The sequence below is a fragment of the Chenopodium quinoa genome, unplaced genomic scaffold (genome assembly GCF_001683475.1).
Source record: "Chenopodium quinoa cultivar QQ74 unplaced genomic scaffold, ASM168347v1, whole genome shotgun sequence".
Classification (NCBI taxonomy): Eukaryota; Viridiplantae; Streptophyta; class Magnoliopsida; order Caryophyllales; family Amaranthaceae; genus Chenopodium; species Chenopodium quinoa.
Window position 1 is genome coordinate 497,423 of NW_018744991.1, and position 25,673 is coordinate 523,095.

A 25,673-nucleotide genomic window follows, 5' to 3' on the forward strand; every position below is an offset into this window, starting at 1 on the left:
TTTAGCTAGCTAACATCATTAGAAACTACTTTAATCAAATTAAATTATTCAGATTTCATTTGTATTACTTAATATGTAGAGTTAGTAGTCTTGTTGGCTGTCAATCTTTACTGTAAGTAGACTAATCGGACTTAAAACCTCTTATAGGTAACGCCCAGAGTTAGCCTAACATTTTGAGAGTCCGAGTTGGCAGATTAAAACCCTTTTAAGAGCGGAAGAAGGATAACTAGATTTCCATACTCAAAGTGTGGCTTAAACCACCAATTTGAAAGACGTACGTACCTTCTTTGTTAAAGTGACGACTAAATTTAAACACCGCCAATAAATCATCCAAGTGATGAATTAAAAAAAAAAAAAAAAAAAAAAAAAAAGCTCAAAATCGAAAAGACAATATAACAAAAGATTAAAGAGTGATTGGATAGGTAGTAGCAAACTCTCAAAATTTTGCAAGTGGAGAAATATGTACAAGACCCTAAAATCCTAAATCTACAAAACTTACAAAACCGTTGAATAAAAAACAGAGTTCGATTTGAGGAATGAGGATCATATCAAAGATGAGATCTAATCAATCAAACGGTGAAGATTCATCGACGAACTGAAGGTGAACCATAACTTGACCTCTTTTTGGGGTCGGACGACCAGGGGAACTACTACTGTATGACCCACTTCCTCCGTTTATCATGCTCCTTCTTACTCCTCCTGCCATTTGATTTAATTTACTTTGCTCAAATTTCTCAAATAAAGAGTTGTGATTTTGAGAGAATAGAAGAAGAAGAAATGGTGAATTGTTTGTGGAAGTGTCAAGTGTTTGATGGTTTTTCTTGGTTTGCTACTGTGGTCCTTTTATAGTGCTGTCATTCCCAAAACTACCCCTATTGTTTGCAAAGTTTTACACTACGCATTTTGATGGCAGTATAATATCTTTATATCTGTTTTGTTGTTACAATGACACATGTGACAAAGTAATGCTAGGAGCAAAACACACACAAATTTAAGTGGTTTACTAACATTGTAATGTTTACATCGACAAACGATCGACGATAGGGTTTTTATTGATCTTGTGGGTATTAAAGATTACAGAATGAGTAGATTGGTAACATGATACAACAAGAAAACGGTTAAATTCCGACATCGTGAAACCGTCGATGAAAATAGAAAAAGAACGTCGGTTTATGAATCGTCGGTTTTTTTTTTACTATTCTAACGGTCTAACTGTCAATGGCTAATTTTTTACCACTTTTTTGATAGCCACAAGCCATTGGAAATCACGACAGCCACCACCTAATAAGCAACAAACCGCTCACCGACAGCTTTGATCGTTGCAAAATTCCAACGACCATAAATATTGCCGAATTTATCCATAGTTTCGACGGCTTTACACTGTTGAAAAATTTCGACAGCCATAGAAACGTATACAGTAGCACGCTAGCACTCATAAATTATACACAAAATTAAAATCCAAATAAATCCAAAATTGAAAATTATAACACACATAACATATGTTGTAATTTTTGAGGGCGTGTATCACCCTTGACATTGACTTGCTGATTTGACTAGTTAGCGAGACCTCATTTTGAAATGTTTGCAAGGGTAGTTAACAAATTCATAACATAATCTAATGTTTTCTACGTAGTATATATTACAAAAAAAAAACGATTATTATCTATAAACTTCTATTAGGGTTACATTTAAACATACATTTAATATACTTGTATCATTAAATAGCATCAGATTGAAAGTTTGTGAACAAATTACGCTTTGCTAAGTGTTATAATGCTTAATATTTGTTAATTTTTTTTAATCTTCTTATAAACAATATTAAGAGTCTCATTTATCATCATCCTTAAGAATTTATATATGAAAACTTTTCTGTGGATATCTTGTTCGTCTTGTGCTCAAACTTTACGAGACTTACGCTAGGTGAAATTATTCTATTTTGATTTGAGTTTGATAATGTAATACTTTTGGAATTAATTTAGCTTAGCTGATTAAGAGTAAATCCTACTAATTAGGTTGGTGTCCTATTTAGGAAACTATAAAGTGATTTTATTTCGGTTGGCTCAAGCCAAATTTGAATGAAATCATACCACATGAAATTTGGTTAAATTTGAGAACGGTCTGATAGGGAGTGCTTTAAAATATCTCTTCTGCACAGATACTTTTAACAGAAAATAAAAATCAACATATGGTGGTTGTACGTACCAATCAAAGCACTAAATCAGGCATTCTGAAAAGATATTTTGTCAAGCAATAATATAATTAAACTAACATTATTAAATACTGTTTCTTTTTATTTTTAAAAAGAGCTACATTTAGATTTGTACATTTGATATTATGACAATTCCAACAACATATTATATGATCATATTTATATATTATATATTGAAAAAAAAAATTAAGTCAATGATGACATATGAATAGTGGAAAATCCCACCTCTAGCTTATAAAAAAATAAACGGAGGGAGTATGATTACTCTATACATTTATACTTAAAGGATGGTGATTAAATTACAGGTAAACGTAATCAATTTTGTTCGTATGAATTGGAGTAAGAAATTCTATTAGCTACTTATAAATAACAAAAATCATACACTAATTAATGATATATTCCTTATCTTTTCTCAAGATAGTAAGTAAGCTAATCTTAAGTTTAGATTAAAACCTTATGGTCTTTGTAAATTGTTGTTTAAAGTTATGGACAAATGATATTAGCATTTGATATGTTAAAATTATAATTCATAATATTTGAATTAAGACATATTAATCCTTTTAAATTGTCATTTAGAGTTATGGCAAATTATTTTGGACTTTTGGTATTCAAGCGCTCATAATTAAACCTAATTCATAACTAAAAGATTGTATTATTAGTTAGTTAAGCACTTAAAACTATAAGAGTGTTGTGAAAGTATAACAATTCAATTATTATACTTATATATTGTAATTAGGAAGCCATTAACAAAAACTTAACTAGCTAAATAATTTAATTGACCAATAATAATTAAGATAAAGCTAGAACAGTGTTTCATAAAGATGTCTTGTCCCCCTTTACCAAACATAATCAAATAATGAGAGCAAGTTGCAATTGAATTCACGTGGTATTATAAGGTTCACGGGTTGAATTATTCAAATATCTAAAATAATAAATAGTGGAAAATATCAGCTTATTATTATTATTATTATTATTATTATTATTATTATTATTATTATTATTATTAAAAATTTTTTATTTTTTTTCTTATGTATTTATTGTTTAAATTATACATTGTCCCTTAGCTTGCTTTGTGGAAGTGAAATTTTCTGGTTGTTTTGGAGTGTAGAGTATTTAATTTATGTATCGTACATATTATGTCTGTGAATGTCATTTAAAGTGAAAATTTATTAGATATTGCTTGTTCAGAATTTAGATGCATGCATGAAGTGATGAAGGTAGGACATATCTGGAGAAATTGACTGCTACAAAAAACATTAGGTACAACCTTTTAAGCTATTTTTTCCTTGGTGAAGATAATTGAAAATGACTTTAAGACGGCATATTATTTCCGAAAAAAGATACGAAGTATTTATCAAATTATCATACGAGACAAATTATAATAATTTATCGTGGAATTGGAATTGAAAAAATGTTTTTGTTTCAAATTAGTCTTTAGCCTGCGTAATGTACGGGTTAACTTTGTATCAAAATTTTGAAATTTCAAGGTAATAAATGTAGAAGCAATTGTTTGCGTTTATTTTTGCATGGGTAATATTGGTGATCATTTTGATCATAATATTTATGCATTACTAATGATAGATATACAATGACAAATTGGCAGAGTTAAATAAATATTCCCTATTTGGCTATTTCCATTCATACAATAAAATAGTACTTGGCTAGAGTATTTAGATTTTATTTTTTATTTTTTATTTTTTTATTTATTTAATTTTTTTTTTTGGAAGAGTATTTAGATTTAGTGCAGACAACTTAAATAATAGAGTATGACTGATAATATCTAGGAAGACAAATTAATATTACAACTCTAAATTGAAGTAATAGAAGGCTAATGTAATTCATATTGGTTAACAGATTTGTGTGCTATAATGTCAATTGGAGTTGTTGCATGCCTTTCCCTTGATTCTGCAAACAATTTTGATATTACAATTAGTATCTAAAATTTATGAAATAAGGAGTATTATATACATTTAAATGGAAAATAATCAATACCCATTTCATCAAACTAAAAAGATTAGCAGATATATTAAATTATAGCATGGCAAAAGAGAGAAACAGAGATACCCAAAAAAGGTATAGAAGTAATTAAAAAGAATAACCTTGTTGTGTTGAAAATTCAAAATCTTAAATTTCATAAACTCAAAATGCAGATTAAATTATAAAAAAATATATATATATATATATATTCAGAAATTTAATGACCTTTAAGTTCTTAAAATACAGTCAAAAGAACCATATATTGATCTATAACTAATACTAAAGTAATTACCGCTGACATCACTACTGTATATGTGTTGCCTTCTTATAAAAAAAATTTCCCTCCTAAACTATTTGTAACATCATTCTCTCTATTTTTTCTTTCTTTTTTATTTCTTATTCAAGATAAATTTATTGTTTGAAAATTATTGATTAATTATACATTTTTCTAAAAGCTTTTATGACTAAAATGACTAAGTTCACAATTTATTAGTGATAGTAGAATTTGGATTATTTTTCCCTCTTTATTATTTCTTCAAATTTTCTATAATGATAAAAAACGAATGCTAGCATTTTAAAAAATTTATTATAACTATGAAGTTACTTAGAATATCTTTTAGCTTAATTAATCTAACTAAAGGGACCGATCACGATTTTATTATGTTTTGCTTAAAATATTTATATTACACACATACAAGTTTTAAATTATTAAAACCGCACATCGCACAGGATTAACCTAGTTAATTAATAAATTGACCTCCCGTCAAAAAAAAAAAAAAAAAATTGACCTTTACCACTTTGAATGTGAAATCGACATATAAATCAAGATTAGTGAATCGTTCCCAAAAATGGCAAACAAACATATCTGTATTTTCAGGCAAAATAAAAAAAAGGGCGAAACCCATATTGATTGCTGTAAATGGCCAAATTTATATAAATTGCTGTAAAATTTAAGAATACTCTTAAATCTAACTACGGGAAAGAAAAATTGATTTGGTGAAAGAGAAGGAAAATTTACCCTAAAATCCTATCACATATAAGTAAGAATCTAACCCAATTTAATACTTGTACTTTCAACACTTCAAAATCAAGGTGGCTGGCAAGAATGTGAAGTGATGATTTTGTCACAAAGAATATAAGTGAAATCAAACTGCAACCCTAATTCAGATCTGAAACCAAAAATTGAAACTGGTAAAAATGCAAATCTTATTGTGACAAATTTACTTTAACAGATCATGATAACCCAATTTTTTAAAGCAAAAACCCAATATTTGGTCGCTGGTGATTCAACACCTCCCCACAATCTATGCAAGATAATTGTTCCCAAAATAAATAAATAAAAAACCACTACTTCAAATAAGAAAATATAGTAAAATTCCCAAAAACATTACAAAAACATAAAAATTAAAAAAAAAAAAAAAAAAAAAAGAAAAAAGAAAAAAGAAAAAGAAAGAGAGAATTTATAAACCTTATATGCAGAGCAAATGCGAAAATGATTATGGAAGGCTTTTAGAGATATAGGAGATGGAATGATGAACTGAGTACTCCGTATTTAAGAAACAAATGAAGAACAATAGAGGAAAAGAAATACTTGTAACCCCTGAAAGGGAAAAAAAATAATTGTAACGCTTCACTTAGATTATATATTTATTTATTTATTTTTTAAAGACGCTACACTGAAATTGAAAGGCCAAAATTTTAAAAATAAAATAAAAGAAAAGGACATGTGGCATGTTAGAGTTCCTATTGATGCACGGATTATATTTATTTGTAATTTTTTTTAATGGGAGGATTGACCAAATTGTGTATGTCGGACCTTTAAAAGTGAAAATAGGGGGAAATTTTTTAATAACGAACATATATATGAAATATAATTCCTTAAATTCGAATTTTCCTAGCAAAAAATTGGATTGCAACTCTTGAACAACATTGAAAGCCATGCCTACTACCATTCGTATTTTTCAAAATATCTGTCATTTAAAAACTTTTTTATGGATTAAAACTTAATTAGTGACTAAACTTTTTGACTCAGATGCAAAATGAGGAAAAACATAAATATCTACTTCGTTCAATGAAATCTACTGCTGGTAGAATGCCCAAAAATAAGTGCATTAAAAATCAATTAAAAGTATATATATACATATATAGATTGAGAGGAACGGAAAGACGCAAACTAAACAGTTTTTTAAAAAACAGTAGAATGATCACACATACAATTTAATATTGCTTTTGACACATGATTAAAATTTTGATAAATTATTCCAAAAAAAAAAAAAAAAAAAAAAAACCTCGATGGCTGCGAAGATATTTCAACAAATAATATCAATTCAAACCAAAAACTTCACAAGTTGACATAAACCTAGAATGAATAAGCAAATTGAAAATAAGTTAAAAAATATATACAAAATCATGAATTGCATTGTACTTTTTTTGCTAATTTTGTTTGTAAAAAAGAAAGTAATTAATATTAGAGTAATGAATTAGTGCTTTAGTTATTAAAAATTGGGGATGAATAAAAATGATTTGGGGTAGAAAGAAGGGAAGAGTGATTACATTCACAACTGAAATTTAATTAGGGAAGAAAGTAAAGTGCATTTTGATTTGAATGGTTAACGAAAATGGGAGTTTGATTAAAAAATATAAAATAAAAAACTAATGCAACACTTCATAAAAATAAAAACTAATGCAACCCTTGATGTATAAATTAATTGAAAACTAAGAACTGAATGAAGCGTTGTTGGTTCGTTGTTTGGGGAATAAACCGAACAAATAGAAAGATAGCATCAAAGATTTTTTTTTTTAACTTTAATTATTTTTTTTAACAAAAATTAAAAAAAAAAAAGAAGAAAAAAAATCATGAAAAATAAAAAAGGACACGTGGACACTCTAAATTTCCTTTAAATTTTCCTGTTTTGAAATAGTAGTATAGATAAGAATGGGTTGATTTATAAAGGCATGTTTTTTTTTTGTTGGTAAAAGATTGATTTTGCTATTTTTTTGTTTTAAGATACATAAAAAATCTAATAATAATCCTACAAATATATTTCATGATTAGGGCATTGGAATGGAAGAGATATTTTATTTTTTTTGTAATTAAAAAAAATATTTTAAAACAGGAAAAACAGGAAGAAAACAAGTGTCCTCCCAATTTCCTATTTTAAAATAATAGTATTGATGATATAATGACTTACATACTGGCGTATCATTATTATTGTACTATATTGTATACACCAATATATGTAAGTGAGGTTTTTTTTTTGTTGGCAACTATGTAAGTGATGTTAATTCCTTTTTTTTTTGTTTTTATAGCTCTTGAATCTTTTTTTACTTTTTTTACTTTTTTTTTTTTTTTTTGCAAATGAGGTAAACAACCATAGAAAATAAAACAAGCAAAAAGAAAAACAACCAAATAATTAATAAAGGAGGAAACAAGCGTGGGAAAGCCACACCTTGCACATCCTCACTAATAATCCTATGAAGATCCATAGGAGCACTACCTAGAATAACTAGATTATTTAATTGAGCCACTCCACGATTGACAAACCAGTCAACTGCATGATTACTTTCACGGGACTCATGAACCACCGTAACTTTCCAATCGTCTTTATTTAGCAGATTGTGGCAATAAGAGCATGCACATCGGTGAGGAGCAACCCTCCTCATAACTCTCTCTCTGTCCTCTTGTGAGCTAGCTTACCATTGCAATGAGTGACTCATTACATACTCTCACTAAGAGGTAGCAACCTCTGAAGCGTGACTGACATTTGCTGTGAGTTGCTGACTTCTTTAACAAAGGAGTCTGATTTTTTTTTGAAGTCCAATTATCACATGACACTTGTCATGAATATGACAAGTTGTATTGCTATTTGCTTGAGATGTTGTAGAATGCAACGGCTCTTTATATCTTTTACACTCAATATTGCAATTATTGCTCTAACGGTAATTTTTCAATTCATTTTAACATATTTCGAAAAATTAATTTCACCAACGGTATACTTATAATTTTATCTATAAATAGAGCCTAATATTGATATAGTTTTTCACCCTTAAAATTTCACCCTTCTATTTTTCATTATAAAAAAATTTTGTGATTATGGATCTTAATAATCCTAATTACGGAAGTGGTTCCTCTCAAAATAATCCAAATAACCAATCTTCCAATTCTCCAAATTTCCAAAGTAATTTTCATTTTGATCCAAATAACCCTACTAATCCAAATGCTCAAAGAATTTTATTTCATAACATTCCTAACCAACCAATGCATCCAAACCAACAATTTCTGCAACAATTTCCAAACCAAAATTACACACAACAATTCTCAAACCAATTTTCAAACCAAAATTTGCAACAAATTCCCCAAAATTATCCATCTGATTTTATGTTCCTGATGTCACAACATTATGGTGTGAACCAAATAATTCAAAATAGTCCAACAACTCCTGAGGGAGAAAGAAGCAGTAACTTAACCCCATCCGATGATCCAAGGGTTCCACAACAAGGTAATGATGATGTTGACGGTGTAGGTGATGATGATGTTATTGAAGCTCCCCACGGGAGCAACACTGTTGTCAGGGCAGAAAAATGGGATGCAAAAGAAGATGATGCGCTCGTTTCGGCTTGGGTAGAATGTTCAGTTGAAGATCCAGAGACGGCAACAGATCAAAGTTTGGCCGTAATGTGGAGGAACATACAATCCCTTTATGATCAAGCCAGAGAAGAAAATCCAGCCACCATGCGCCCTAGAACTTTAAGATCTATGAAAAGTCGGTGGGCAAGAATAAATAAAGATGTGAGTACATGGGTTGGTTGCTATAGTGAAGCAAAAAAAAGGTATATGAGTGGTACCAACACTCATGATAAAATGACCGAATCTCATGAAATATATAGAGGGACGTGTAATAATTCACGCTTTGGTTTAATTGGTTGTTGGGAGATGTTGAGAGAGTTAGACAAATGGAAGCCAATAGACCTGGATTTACCTTCTAGTGATGGTGGAAATTCGAAAAGATCAAAACCAGATACTCCAACTGATGAAGGTCCAAAAACTCTTACTCGTCGCCGTCGTCCCGACGGGGTGAAAGCATAAAAAAGAAAAGGTAAATCTATTGTCAATTCTGGAATTCAAATAGGGGGTAGTTCTGAAATTAAAAATTTAGAGTTGTTTACCGAAGCCCTATTAGAGATGAATGTGATGAAAGGTCAACACAAAGATGTTGATGAAAGGCGAATTGATGTAGCAGAACGTATGCTAGAGTATCAAAAGGAGCGAGATGCCATCAAAGATCGGAAGAAACAAGAAGAAAAAAGGTTCAAGCTATTTAGTGTCCTTCTTGCAAAACCAATTCTATCTGAAGAAGAAAAGGAAATATATCTAAAATTAAAGCAAGAATTTGCACATCTTCTAGGCTAGTTTAAATATCAATTAAGGTAGTCAAACTACATGTGTATTATTCTAGTTTTAATTGATGTAATGTTACTTATGTTGTTTTAACAATTTCCACTACAAGAAACAGGCTGTATAGCGACGGAATTTCCACTACGAAATATGCGTAATTTAAATGCTCTTTGTTTATTACCCAAAAAAATATTTCTTGTAAATAATAATAATAATATACAATTAGCTCCATAATGAGAAATGTTGTAAAATATGACTGACATGCAATGCTACATTGAAATGTCACATGTTGACAGAAAATCTGTAAGCAATATCAGAGAATCTCATCTTTTACTGTTATGTGTACCCATACATTGAATTGTCATACAAAAGAAATCTACAAACCTTATCAGAAATGTAATCTTTTTGAGTTGTTTATCCATTCAATGAATTACCAATGTAAAAAATCTGTAAACCTTATCAAAAATCATATCTCTTATACTTGTGTGCCCATATATCATAATAATTACTAGTTATTTGTTTTGAATAATTTTAGAAGTTATAAATAAGGGGGCTACACTTCATATTTCAATACATAAATATAAGTATTATTTCTACATAAAAAAAAAACCTCTCTCTTCCTCTCTACCAAAAAATATTACAAAATGAACTCTGATTCAAATTCTTCTAGTTCATCTAATTCAGGGTTATTTGATTACATGGTGAACAACTATGTAGAGTGGCATGAATCAATTACCCAAAGGCGAAAAGAAGATGAATTGATCGAGGAAGCGATCAATATAGCTGTTGTTCCCTTTGTAACATCACCTTACCAGGTCCCCTTCACTCTTGAACCTACGTACCAAAGGTGGTATGTACCAAGAGATCGAGAATATGCTGATATTCAGTTATATAACGATTACTTTAGTCCCCAACCATTGTACCCTGATATATGTTTCGTCGACGGTTTCGCATGCGTAAGAATGTGTTCACATGCTTTGTTAATAAACTAAGCGAAAGTGATGTTTACTTTCAACAAAGGTCGGATGCCACCGGAAGACTAGGTGCATCCACCCTCCAAAAATGCACTGCAGCAATTCAAATGTTAGCATACGGTACATCTGCCGATGCAGTTGACGAGTATCTTAAAATTGCGTTAAGTACTGCAAGAGAAGGTCTTGCTCACTTTGTTGAAGGGGTCGTAGCTCAATTTGGACCAGAGTACTTGAGGAGAGCGAGTACTATGGATACTGAACAACTCCTCCGTGAAAGTTATGTTCGTGGATTTCCTGGTATGATGGGCAACATTGATTGCATGCATTGGGAGTGGAAAAATTTTCCGCGTGCATGGAAAGGAATGTATCAAGGTAGAAGTAAAACAACAACGGTGATCTTGGAGGCTGTTGCTTCGCAAGACTTGTGGATATGGCATGCTTTTTTTGGCACCCCAGGTTCTTGTAATGATATAAATGTCCTCCAACGGTCGCCGGTGTTCTCTGATATATGTGAGGGAAAAGCTCCAGAGGTTACCTTTAATGTCAACGGAAATACATACAATATGGGTTATTATCTTACAGACGGTATCTATCCGAAATGGGCAACATTTATCCCAGCAATCAAACATCCACAAACTGGTAAGCACAAATTATTTACCAAGAAGCAAGAGAGTTATCGAAAGGACGTTGAACGTGCCTTTGGAGTGTTACAAGCTCGATTTGCAATAATACGTCAACCAAGTCTAGCATGGTCGACCGAAATTTTATGGAAAATCGTAATGGCTTGTATTATCATGCACAATATGATTGTTGAAGATGAGCGAGATGGACATTTGCATTATGATGCAATTGAATTTATCAATGATCAACCGCAAAATTTAGCTGGATCACCAACTGGTAACAACAACCAACCATTTACCGTGAGAAGTGGACGATTGGATAGGCTCAATCTAAATGTTTATATGGAAAATAGAAATAATGTTCGTGATAGGGAGACCCATATTGCACTAAAAAATGACTTGGTTGAGCATATATGGGAACGTTTCGGCAACGAATGAAGAGATGACCAAAGTCGTTGTTAATGAACATTGTATTTTAATTTTTAATAGATGTATTTGCTATATAAGCTATGTTATTTAAATATTATATTATTTTTGTACTTTTCATTTCAAAAATTAGAAAAAAAATTGAAACAACTTACATACATAAGTGATTATTAATATTGTTCTATTTAAAATGCTCTAATTAAAAAGAAAAAAATTAACAATGTTTAACTTTTTTTTAATTAATTATGTAAGTTCAAAAATTACAAATAAATAATAGAGAGTAATACATGTTTTAAAAAATAATAAATAAAACAAGAGTGAGAAAGAATAAATGATGGGGTAGTATAAAAAAAATTAGGAGAAAGAATGGTGAGTAACCTCACCATTGTAGATAAATAAATAAGGTGACTTATACTAGTAGCTTAAGATAGTGGAAAGTGAGGTGGAAGATGATTTGGAAAAGAGATAAATAAATAAGGTGATTTGCATAGGTGTGAGTAACCTCACCAATGCTCATGCTCTAATTGATCAAGTGAACACACTTACCATAAATCATCATTGATACTCCCTCTATTTCGTAATAATCGCAACACTTTCCTTTTACGTATGTTTCATAATAATTGCAACACTCCATTTTTGGAAAGGATCCACTATTATTTAATAATTTCTCTCTCCCACTAATCCCATTTTCACAAATAGTTTATCAATTCTTTTTCCTACCAACCCCATTTACACTACTTTTTTTATTTATTTATTTATTATTATTATTTCTCTTTCTTATTAATCATACTTTATATTATAAAAAATCCTCTTTTGGTCCCATACCCTATAATTTTCCTAAAACTTTGCGCACACCTAGTGTTGCAATTATTACGAAATAAAGGGAGTAGTATTTCACCACATTAATTCTTTTCTTCATTACAATAATTGTGTTGAGGGTTTGGGTTAGCATTGGAGCTTGAATATCAACGCTGAAAGTGAAGTCAATTATTTTCCTACCATACCTAAAACATTTAATTTGTCAATATATGCATCTCTGAGGATTGAAGACATTTATTTAATACTTATTCCAGTTTTTTTAGCTATTATGTTTCTTTTATCATATTTAATTTGTCAATGTATAAGTTCAGTGATTCTATTTATATCAAGATATAAAATTATGAAAAGTTGATATTATATACCTAGTATAATATATTAAAAAAAAAACTCTAACAATATCTCACATAAACATATTTTATCAATTCATCATAACTATAAATCATTTAGTATATAGTAAAGTGAAGTTTGTTGATAATATTGATGAAGAGGTAACTGTGTCAGCTATACAAGAATACAACAATTATATTTTTAGATGTGGTATATATTTAGAAATGGAACAATAAACCGCTCTGATGCTTAAGTTAGCAAATTAGAAAACATGAGTAAAAAGGGTGGTTTAAGAGTGTTTAGGACTTTAGGTTAAGAAAATCATACCTTAGAAGTAAAATATGCTTGGGTATTTATGTAAGTCCACGTAGCTATATATCTTGTCAAGTGGGTGATAGGTGTCCACGTGACCGGCGTTATAGGCCGATATAGATAGTTGGCTGATACTTCATATTGAAGATGATCCAAATCTAAAGAACCCAACTTGATATATCTAATCTATATCGATGTAGGTATCATCTCGTATATCAATAAGTTAGTACTCCGTATTCATTGTGGAGTATTATTTTCATTTAAATGTGGTACGGTGGTACCACATACTTATAAGATTTGTATACAAAGTCGGCAAGACGGTAACCACCTTGTTAGAATGTCAATCTAACACGTATATTTTTGTCCCCTTAAATCCTAGCTAGTGACTTAATGAAGTACCAACAGCTAGCATCACCAAGAATGTTGTCACTTTTATTATACAATACAATCATCAAGATAGAGACTAAACATCATATCAAAACCAATAAAATTTTAACTTTGTTTTAGTATCAATGTGAAAATAAAACAAAATACTTTCACACGAGTTGATAGATTTCAGAATCTATTGTTGGGAGGTTGGTAGTAGTTCATACAACCGTTCTTAACACGAGTAGGATGTCACTTTAAAATGGATCCGATCCGTCCATTTAGTACTTGAGAATCTTTAGCTAAATTCCAAAAAAACAATATTGTCTTAAAAACTCCGAGCCTTTTACGTAGAATTTAGATGTAGCAAACATAAACAATTGTTTGTAAACGACAAGTACAAAGAATAAAATATTAAATGGCTCTCCTAATGATTTAACGAGAAAAACTCCTAATATATTAAATACAAGAAATATTTGCAACTATTGAATTGAGTTTTACTTCGTATTTAGTTAGACTTGAACCGTGAAATCAATAGACCTTATTTTAAAAGCCTGGAAGATATCTTGAGATTGATGGCTATATGGAGTAGTGGAAAGAGTTGAACATGGCACAATGAGAAATAGAGCTGGGGTGGTTAGTGCCATAGCACTTGAATTAATTTACTCTTAGCTTGACGATTTTTTCTTACTACGTAAAAAGAATTGCTATTTATTTGAACATTGAATTTTGTACGTAGTAGTATAGTAGCTTAGTTGGGTTGTAGCATGAGTGCATGACCTAGTTTTGACTATTCGCCAATGGACAACGGCAACGGTCAACAGTTATTTCAAATCGTTGACTTCTTGTCTAAGGTTTCTAATACTTGTACCAAGTAGTACACTGTGGTCTATTTTGGGGTTTTATTTTTTCAATTGAAATATAATCCCTCCATTTGTAAATACTTGCTTCATTTTTACATAGGTGGAGTTTTAGGAGAGAAATTGGAGAAAGAAATAAAATATGTAGTAGTGGGGTAGGTGGAAGAATAGAAAATTATAAAAAGCAAAAGTAGTTGAGAGAATTGAAGGAGAAAGAATATGAAATTAATAAAATATGATTTATGTTGGGTCCACTAGTAGAGAGAAATGAATTAAAATATTGAAAAAGTTTTCCAAATAAGGAAATAGAGCAAATATTTAAAATCGGAGGGAGTATTACTTTTAGCTATCCATACTTTTTATTTTAATTTTTGAGATTCATATAATTAATAAATCTAATAAGTGGATGGGTAAAAAGGTGTTTGCCTTCTCTCTACAAAATCCTGAAGAAATTCTCTTTATATTTCAACTCAAGTATTCAACCTCCCTTTGGACACTTAGAGACTTAGAGTATATGAGGAAATTAAACCAATGCACGAGCGTGGTGCCCAGAGAGTAATAGGGCACACTAAGGCCCTGTTCAGTTCACCTTATATTTGCTGAATTGAAATTATTTTTTTTGAACTTAAATTATTTTTAATGAATTGAAATTAAGGCCCTATTTCCTTCTCCTTAAAAAAACAATATTCAGTAAAAATAATTCTAGTTCAGTAAAAATAATTTTAGTACAGCAAAAATAATTTAAATTTAGTAAAAATAATTTCAGTTTAGTAAAAATCAGTAAACTTAAAGAAGAAATATAATAGAAAATCAGTAAATATAATTTCAGTTCAGCAAAAATAATTTTAGTTCAATTAAATAAATTACAGTTCAGTAAAAATAATTTAAGTTGAGCAAAAATAACATTAGTTCAGTAAAATAATTTCAATTCAACAAAAATAAGGTGAAGTGAATGGGGCCTAATATTACTGAATTGAAATTATTTTTAATGATTCTTTATTATATTTCTTCTTTAAAGTCACTGATTTTTACTGAACTGAAATTATTTTTACTGATCTGAACTTAATTTTACTGAACTGAAATTACTTTTACTGAACTGAAATTATTTTTGCGGGACTGAAATTATTTTTACTAAATATTTTTTTTTAACGTGAAGTGAATAGGGCCTAACAAATTTTGCATATTATGGTAAACAATAGGCCAATAAACCTATTTATCTAATCTTGTTTAAATACTTGAATAAGACCATTGATGTTTCTACTATGGTCATCCTTAAAATGAACATGACTATTCTTAAATTTTATTGGTTGATTTTTTTAAAAATGTTTGGTCAAACCTCTTTTTTATTTTTTTCTATTTTTAATTCTTTTTCTTTTTTTCAAAAATAATTTCTGATTTTTCGAAACTCTTATTTTTATTTTCATAATTATTTTATTATAATCACTTTTTAATAAAGTAGAAAAATAAGATTAAATTAAAAAAATTAAAATCAAAATATTGTTCTTCATCCATGGATGAAATTAATCACCAATTCATGATCATTTTCCCTTAAATTCACTCACACATCGACAGAGAATGAACATATGCCCCGATCACACACCATCAGCGATCTTTTTTTTTTTTTTTTTTTCCGAAAATCGGGGTTTGTACGTATTTGAATTGTTTCTTATCCTAGAATAATACATTTTAATTGGGCAATCTCAATCAAGGGATGCGAAATCGGTAATTATATGTAATCGAAAATTTTAAATTTTCATGTTTTCGATAATTTGGTTTGTAAGGCAAACATTGGAAGAAACCGTAAAATATTTTCTTCAAAACCCTGTTTGATAAAAAAAAAAAAAAAAAAAAAAAAAAAAAAAAAAAAAAAAAACGAATATGAAATTTTAAATCTTGTTTTTGTATATGTATTTACCAATATGATAATAGGAAATTACCTATAACAAATAATTTTATTGTTTATTCGTCTATGACCATAAAGAGTTTTGTAATCCTATTGAATACTATGATTAGGAATTTGTGATTATATTTATGTTATCTTCAAACAATTTTCATTAGATTATCAATGCAAATTCAATTTAACTATTAATAATTAATCTGAATTACAATGAAGACTTTAACATGTTTATTATCAAAAGAAGGTTATGACCGTATACATTATATGTCATTACATTATAAAATGATATATGCCAAGCTTATGTCATGAAGTATTTATTTAGAAATATAATTCAACTAATTAACTATCAACGAACGACGACCTATGAATTATTCATTTAATCTGACCACTAGCGTGATTTTTGAGAATAAAAAAATAATAATACTATAACGACCTATGAATTATTCATTTAATTTGGCACTAGCGTGATTTTTGAGAATAAAAAAAAAATTATACTATAATAGTGTTTTCCAAAGAAAAATAGCTAATCAACAATTTTATATATGGGTAACTTAACAATTGAAGTCTAAATGTTCACCACAAAAAAAAAATAAAAAAAAAAAAAATAATTAAATTTGAAGTCTAAATGCCTTTTAATATTTGAGAAAAGATTGTCAAGCCAAACTTATATTACAGGTGGCCAGTCTTAAGAGGACAAGTGACCGAGTGAGTATGAATTAGCATTAATTTGTCCAGAGGTTGTCTGAATCTATAAATACTGTAGTCATAATTAATCACAATAACAAGTATTTGTAGATCTGGTACAATATTATATCAACATGATGTGTAAAAGTATTAATGGACAATATTATCATTCATACTAGAGTAATCATTGAGTAGCATTCAATGAAAACAAAAACATAAAAGTTAAAGATTAGAGAGTCGATGGTCGATCCATATATAAATAGTACACATAAAGATGTAATACTAATTTCTCAAAATTTTCCAAGATATATTTACAAGCTCCAAACTTGATTATTAAAGCCCAACTCTACCCCCCCAAAAAAAAAAAAAAAAATTAAATTAAAGGTTTGATATCAAGATCATAAAAACTAAAGATCCAATCAAACGGTCCTGATTTAGCTATGTTGTGAAGTTGTACCAAAAAAGAAGATGGAAGCAACAGAATTAGCCACTTTCTTTACAATCTGACCCTTGACTTGACCTCTCTTTGGGATCGGACGGCCAGGAGAATATCTCCTCTGTGATTCACTTCCTCCATTTCTCATGTTCCTTGCTCCTCCTGCCATCTGATCTTCTTTAATTTAATTAAATTAATCAAACTTAGCTCGTAACCTAACTTATCACTCGATCTTTAAGGGACGACTTAATAAGGAAATTGTGAGCAAATAATAAGAGATGGAAGAATAGCAAAATAGAGGTTTTTTTTTTGTTGTTGTGTTTTTAAATGATGGTTCTAGTAGAGAGTTACTTAGGTGTTTATATAGTGGTTGATCAGATATTTTTTTAAAAATATGAAAATGTGTATAAGAAATGGTCCTTCTTATCGTTAAAGTGAGGGAGGCAATTAATAGTGACCTAAATAATGATGAAAAAGATGGGCTTTTTTAAAGTTGTTTTCTTTACCAAATGCAATGAAAGCGGTACAAATAAACTTTGTTTTAAAGTGTATAAATAATAGAGCATCTTCTATTATAATCACGTGGTATTGATCAATGTCTTAAGTATAGCATACCCAACTTTTATTCATAAAATACAAGTTAAGCATATGTGAAGGACTCCAAGTTTTGGTTTTTTCACCGTTAAGGATCTTATAATTTTATTTTATTTTACCTTTAAGAATCTCATTGGTTAAAATTTAACCACACTAGTTAGATTAGTGAGTTCTTTAGGTTAAAAAATAATAATAAAAAAGAACAAAAGCTAAACTTCTATAATTTTTACTTATAAGGACTTAACCATTATTTCGCCTCTACACTTATAAGAAATAAGAAAACTGAAGGCAAAATATTTGTAAGAATATAATGATGTAAAAGTTTAAGTTTCATAGTAGATTGATTTCTTAGATGAATAAGGGGGTAATTTTTGAATTAAAATGCTTGATATTGGTCAAGAGTTTTTTTGTTATTACTTCATACACTTTGGATAAAAGCAAAAAAAAAAATCATGGAGATATATAACTTGCTATAAGTGTTGAGTATTCGTACAAATGTTAATTTTAAAATTATAAGAGTCGATTTTAATATTGTTAATACAAGTGATGGTTTTAAAATTCTTTAAATAAATTTTTATCAATCTAAAAAAAACCCCTTCCTCTCACTTCCTTTATTGAAATAGTGGGTTTAAATTAATTATTAATAGATGTAATTATATAATTAAAGAAGTTTACAATATTTTATTATATATATTTCAATAAATAAGTCAGAATATTTAACAAGAAATATATTTAATTAGCAATAAATCAAGAGGTGCTGCTTATTAGAATAACATAATGGTTTATCAAAAAAAAAAAATGCAAGAGATAGAGTACATTTGTAGGTAATTTATGTTTTATTTCTTTTAACTATAATAGCTGAATCATTAATATTATAATAGCTTAAAATTATAATTATTATGCAACAGGTACTTTTGAATTTTATGTATTTTTTTCCTTTTCTTAATAAACTCAAAAATACAAATATTACTATATTAACATTTGAAAAGTCAACCTATGATTAAAGGTGAGTTAAGTGACCAAAAACCTTAACCTAGGTCCTTAAAGGTGAAAAAAAATACCTAAGGTCCTTAAAGGTGAAAAATGCAAAAGTTTAGGTCCTTTTTATTAGCTTAACTCCATAAAATACAGAGTATGTACAGTACTATACAGTGAAATAAAATCTATCAACCTTTCTCGAAAGATCCTAATTCCTAAACGAAGTATTTTTCTTAAATTTTAAAGATGTAACGAACGGTTTAATTCCTATACTCCATCTAAACTTTTATAGGTAGTACTATGTACACATATAATATCATATCACTATTAAATAAAGCCGGTCTCACAGCCTGGTCACGAGATAACGACACTTGGCATTTCAGTTATTCGCCAAGTGTCACGCCACGTAGGCAAAAACTAGGTATTATTGTGACACATATGATGCTAAGTAGGCGAATTTTGGATATATTTTTTAAAATAAAATTGTTGTATAAAGTTTTATTATCGATATACTTCTAATATTTCATATATAAAAATTAATCATAACTTTTAATGAATATCTTATAACTCCGTTCTATTTCCATCGTAAAATTCATTTTATAAAGTTCTTATAAATAAGATACATTTATAATATATAATTTATTTTAGAAAATAATAGTGAATATTGGTAAAAATACTTTCAGTTCAGTAAAAGTAATTAAAGTTTAATAAAAATAATTTTAATTAATAATAAAATAGATATATTTAATTTATTTAAAAAAATAGAGAACGTGTAAAAATAAGTTATAATCAGTAAAGATAATTTTAGTTCAATAAAATTAATTTCAAGTCAATAATAAAATAGATATCTATTTACCAACAAAACTACAAAAGTACACTACTATATAAACTATCAAAAGGGATTATATGACTGTATTTAACATTCACGCCAAAAGTTTATCCAAAATCTTATATATTATCTACGCATCGCCCAAGGATCAAACTAGGTATTACCGTGACACATATGATGCTTAGTAAGCGATTTTTGGATAGATTTTTTACGATAAAATTGTTGCATAAAGTTTTATTATCGATAAAATTTTAATATTTCATATATAAAAAATTAATTATATCTATTAATAAATATCATATACTCAATTTTATTTCCATCATCAAATTTGTTTTAAAAAGTTCTTTAAAATAAGATCCATTTATAATATATTTAATCACAAACTTTTATACGTAATTGGCCAAACCGTGTCACCAACTATTACAAGATCAGAGTTACTTCATAAGTGCTATATGGGTTACTTGGTCAGTATTATAGTTGTTACTCAATCAGTGTTATAGATATGAGTCACTTAGTAAGAGTTAGAGATTACTTAGTTAGTTTACAGGGTTTACTCAATCAATTTTATAAGGGTTACTTTGTCCGGCTAGATGCTGTGGTTAGCCGCATACAAAATGCATTGTTATTTAATTTATTTACAAGAATATTAGATAATAAGTAAAATAAGTTTTAATAAGTAAAAATAATTTTAGTTTGGTAAAAATACTTTCAATTCAGTGAAAATAATTTTAGTTTAATAAAAATAATTTTGAGACAATAATAACACAGATATTTATTTACAAACAAAACTTCACAAAGTACACTCCATATAATCTGATATTGTATGTCTAAATATTCTACATTATCAGAACGAATTATTTGACCGTATTTAACTTTCAAGTAAAAATGTTATCTTAAAATTTTGTCAACCATCTGGGCATCGCAAGGGCACAAAACTAGTATATATATAATGGGGAGTTTTTTTTCCCAAGATTTTAGAGAGCCACCTAGGATTTTTATTCTTATAAAATTATTTGAGCGCCGTGTATAATTAGTATTTTTAGAGGGTTACTTATAGGATTATGCCACGTAGGATTAAAGCACCATATAAGATTAAAATTAATAATTTAAATTTATTATAAAAGTAAAATACTGTCTTTTTAAATTGGAAATTTTATCTAAAAGAAAAGAAACAATTTATTTTATTTCCTATATATAAAAAAATACTATTAAACTTACAAAAATGAAATTCACGTTCAATTGATGTTTTAAAAAAATTGGATTAGATAATAATAATAAAAAAAGAAATAATGAAAATATGACAAGTGATTATAATAAAATATTCTATAAAAATATACTAATAAAAAAAATGAAATCACGTTAAATTATATAAAGGGGAAGTTTTTCCCAAGATTTTAGAGAGCCACCGAGAATTTTGATTATTAGAGCGCTATGTAGGATTGTTATTTTAAAGCACCACATAAAATTCAAATAAAAATTTAAATTTATTATATAAATAAAGTACTATCTTTTTAAATTGGAAATTTAATCTAAGAAAAAAGAAAAATTTATTTTATTTCGTATATATAAAAAAAAATACTATTAAACTTAGAAGAAAAATAAAATTCACGTTCAATTGATATTTAAAAAAAATTGGATTAGATAAAAAAATAATGAAAATATGACAAGTGATTATAATAAAATATTTTATAGAAATATACTAATAAAAAAATGAAATCATGTTTAATTAAAAAAAATATCAGTGTTCTCTAAAAAAAACAGTTTTAAATTAAATACAAAAAATAAGAAAAATATAATTAAAATTAAAAATATATCCTTTTTTTTCTAGCAAAAAAAATGTTCATCATTTATCATTTATTCGTATTAAATATTAAGTTCTACGTTAACAAAATAAAATTGGCGAATGAAATTTTAAAGGAAATATTATCTTTTGGTATTAAGAATTTCATCTACATATATAACAAATGAGAAAAAATTCACAAATTTTTTATTAGCTTTTAGTGTTGCTTTTCTTTTCTTCGGTGCTTGTAACCTCATTCGAATAAAAAATAAAAATAAAAAAAACGAATGAGAGAAAATTCACAATTTATTTTAAAACAAATAAAATAAAAATATTTAATGATAATATGATAACTGCGTACAACGAATAAATAAAGTAACAAATTTTATCATAATCATAGAAAAAAATACTACCTCTTTTTTTTTTATGTGCAACTTTAAGGAATATTTATGAGACATAAAATATTCCAAAGTTGCACATAAAAAAAAACGGAGGTAGTATATAAGTTATAAAGAAATGCAAACAAACCGTACATCACACAAACTTCATCAAATTTATTATATTTTTATCATCATATTTTATGATTTATGCGAAATAAAATAATATAGTTATGTGTGACCCTCGATAATACTTTACTCTTTGTAAAGTTGGACTAATGAAATTTAAGACGACTAAACCCATAGTTTACAAGTGGCGTGGTTGTTGCGTTGTTGGGATTTTGATTGTTATGTACATTGCTGATAGATTGCTTGTACTTGTAAGATATCTGGTTGGTTGGATTAATAAAAATTCCTGCTGTCATGTCACACTGTAAAAATACATGATTGGCTAAATAAAGCCAAGTAGGAATACATAATAAGCAGAGATACAGTTGTACCCCGTATTGCCCCAAAATAATACAGTTGTATTTCGTATTGCACAAAATAATACAGTTGCCCAAAATACATAATTTGCTAATTAAAGTCAAGTAGGAAAATACATTGAATTAATAATAATGCAGTTAGCATTAAATTCAGATTCATGCATGAATGCCAAGTTGTTAATATTTCAGGAGACTTTGGTTTCTTGTAAAAGTAGTTAGGTACTACTTTTGGCCGTTATTTTATCTGATCTTCAAAATATATAGTCACAGGATATATTGATGATGATTTCTAGAAAGAAATCATTTCAAGTGACTTCACATACATATAGTTAGCTAGTATCATCAATAATGTTGCCATTAGCTTTGCATCACTTAAGAAAGTGACTTCTACATCAAATATGATCAATAATATTGTATGCTTGTATTATATCAATGAAGTATTGTACTTGAATATTAGTAATATGAAGTTCATTTGATTTTTGATTAGCCCAAAGACTAACTTAATTAAAACCCAACCCCTCATATATATCAGAACCTGTGAATATGGTTGCAAAGTGTTGGCTTTTGATATTATGTTATAGGCCAACTAAGCTAAAAGCATAATCTGATAAAAAGAGTTTCAAAACTAGCTTTATACTTTATCAACATTTCTATTTGAATATAAATAACTTATACTCTGTATGATAGCTTGTACCAACATTATACTTTGAGATCCAACCCCAATCTTAATTTATTATATATAGTCGTAAATTAATTGGAGTAATCTTTATTATTTTGAATCAAAATTATTTAAACTTATTTTTTGTATAATAAGGTGAATCAAACAAAAAAAAAATTAGTTAGATCACCACTCCTGTAGTCGTTGTACACTTTTGTAATGTACACAACATATTGTTGAGTTGTGTGTTAAATGGAATCCTTTATTACAGGAGTACTGGCAAGAGTCAATGGTCAATCAACACTTTCAAATACTTTAGAGCTTGAATCTGAGTATTCCCATTGCTTTTAAACTTTTTTTCTTTCTTTTTTTTTTTTTTTTTTAAGAGCTTTTGAACTTGCTTTTACTACAATCATGTTTAGGTCAATAGTCAGTATTCATAAGCTTTTCAAGATGAATGGCAACTTAAAGGCAATGTTCGGCTTACAAATAAGAACTCAGGTAAATTTTAACCACATGAATAGTAGTTAGTGTCTCACACTCTCACTCTATAATTATGAGAGTATTAACCGTCGATTAGTGTTGTGAAAAGTTATTCTTACTAATTCCATGTTTAGCTGTCTATTCACAACCTCAGGTTAATACTAATTATCCTTTACCAAATAAAAGCACACAAGCAAACATAAAAGTTATATCAAGTTAAAAAATAATACACTAAAAACACATGGAATGACCATAAAACTTGTTGTCTACTCTCTATATGGTGTGAGGTGTGACACAAAATGTTTAATACTAATGAAACAAATGTTATACTTCTTATGTTAGGTTCATTAATCATCACACTATATATTTTCATAATATTAATTTTTTATAATTTTTAATGTTACGTAATTAAATATATGTAAGGGTTCACATTGTGTTTTTCGATGTGTAGAATCCCCCTCACGTTGCAATTTTTAAAAACAGAGGAACTATACAACAAGTCTATAGTACACAAAAACTTATACGCATACCTTAGGCTTATAAGAGTTATAACTACCACCCACGAAAACCTACTGTGTTAGAGTATAAATCATACATATAAATCAAAAAGAGCATGAAGGATTGGAGGCATAAAACAGAGTGTTGTAATTGTACAAGTTGATTTTTTAAAAAGTTGTAATTTCATGACTTGATTTCAATCCTAATTGAAAATTACTCTTATCAAACCCAGTTTGAAAATCAATATGATTCTATTTGATCTGCCATTTAAAAACTCGAATATGATTCATACATCATTCCTATACCAATATAACTTAAACAGAAACAATTCGAACAAGAAGCTTATAATATCAAGTCTAGATTTTTTTTTTTTTGGCAGTATAATCAAGTTTAAGTTATCATATTGTATATTGAGATACTTCTGAGATCCAAACATCCAACTAAGCAACCATTTCACTATTTCAGTAGCCTTTTCACCTAGCTATGGATTCCCATATCCACCAGTCCACCACCTTAGTATCTCGCCTGAAATATCAATGTCAAAAACTGAGGGTATGTATACGATAAGTCACAAGTTTGAATCTTTCGTCCCTAAAAATTGAATGGAAACTCAATAGGACCAAATTAAGTATCTAAATTAAAAATAATGATTTTAAAATAAAGCATAATACTTTATAAATATGAAAGATTAAAGATTGATCTTTTATAGATAGTGGAATAATAAATATTAACAAAAATCTTGCAAGTGGAGTTATGTACAAGCTCCAAACATTTGCACCCTAAATCTACAAAAACTAATTAAGGATAACAAAACAATTAACCAATAATTAATTTTTTCTAAAAAGTTTGATTTCTAGATCAGAAATAAGATCCAATCAAACGGTGAAGATTCAACTACGTTGTGAAGATGCACCACCAAAAGAGAAAATGGCAGCAACAGAATGAGCCATCTTCATTACAATCTGACCCTTGACTTGACCTCTCTTTGGGATCGGACGGCCAGGAGAATTACTCCTCTGTGATTCACTTCCTCTGTTTATCATGCTCCTTCTTGCTCCTCCTGCCATCTGATTTTACTTTCTTGATTTGATTGATTGGTTGTTGTTGTGATTGAGAGTAGAAGAACAAAGTTGAGTAACAAAAAAATTAAAGGAGATTTTTTTCTTTCTTTCTTTTGAATGTTTGTTGGTTTTACCAAATGTTTTGATGCTCTTCCACTGAGTCACTAAGGTGGTTTATATAACACTTCGGATTCCAAAAATACCCCTTTCTTTAAAGATGTTTTGCATTGATGCCCTTGCTAAATACTTTATGATAGAATCCACTTAATGTATATGATAATGATATAATATGACAGTGCATGTCCACTAATATTTTTACTTTAATCACCTAATTTTTGTTGAGCTATCAATCTTTGGGGTAGATTTGGAATTTGAATATCTTGTACAAACACAATTTTTTTTATGTATAAAACCACAAAGAGTCGCAAAGAAATGAGATTAATGATTATGGTCTTGTTCCGTTTGCAATTTTTTCAGAGAAATACGGAGTAACACAAAAAATAATAAAAAAAAAAATAAAAAAATTACAGTATCCATTAAATCAAACAATTATACATCAAGTATAAATAAAGATTGTTATGGGGCGTGCCTTATGTCAAGATCATAAGCTTTGGAGTTAGTTTGGGGC

General features: G+C 28.4%; 2 protein-coding genes and 1 long non-coding RNA gene across 3 annotated transcripts; 2 read left to right on the forward strand and 1 right to left on the reverse strand.

Moving 5' to 3' along the window:
• Window positions 1–3,745: 3,745 nt before the first annotated feature.
• On the reverse strand, window positions 3,746–5,924 carry LOC110706717. Its single transcript, XR_002508386.1, has 2 exons — window positions 5,655–5,924; window positions 3,746–4,114 (listed from the first exon to the last, which is right to left on the reverse strand). It is a non-coding gene; the product is annotated as an uncharacterized LOC110706717 (long non-coding RNA).
• Window positions 5,925–8,573: 2,649 nt separating this feature from the next.
• On the forward strand, window positions 8,574–9,272 carry LOC110706748 (glutathione S-transferase T3-like). The gene has a single exon (XM_021884704.1). The coding sequence runs from the start codon at window positions 8,574–8,576 to the stop codon at window positions 9,270–9,272; it is 699 nt and encodes a 232-aa protein (XP_021740396.1).
• Window positions 9,273–10,225: 953 nt separating this feature from the next.
• On the forward strand, window positions 10,226–11,613 carry LOC110706749. Its single transcript, XM_021884705.1, has 2 exons — window positions 10,226–10,500; window positions 10,602–11,613. Exons 1-2 carry the CDS (start codon window positions 10,226–10,228, stop codon window positions 11,611–11,613), a joined length of 1,287 nt encoding a protein of 428 aa, XP_021740397.1.
• The last annotated feature ends 14,060 nt before the right edge of the window (window positions 11,614–25,673 follow it).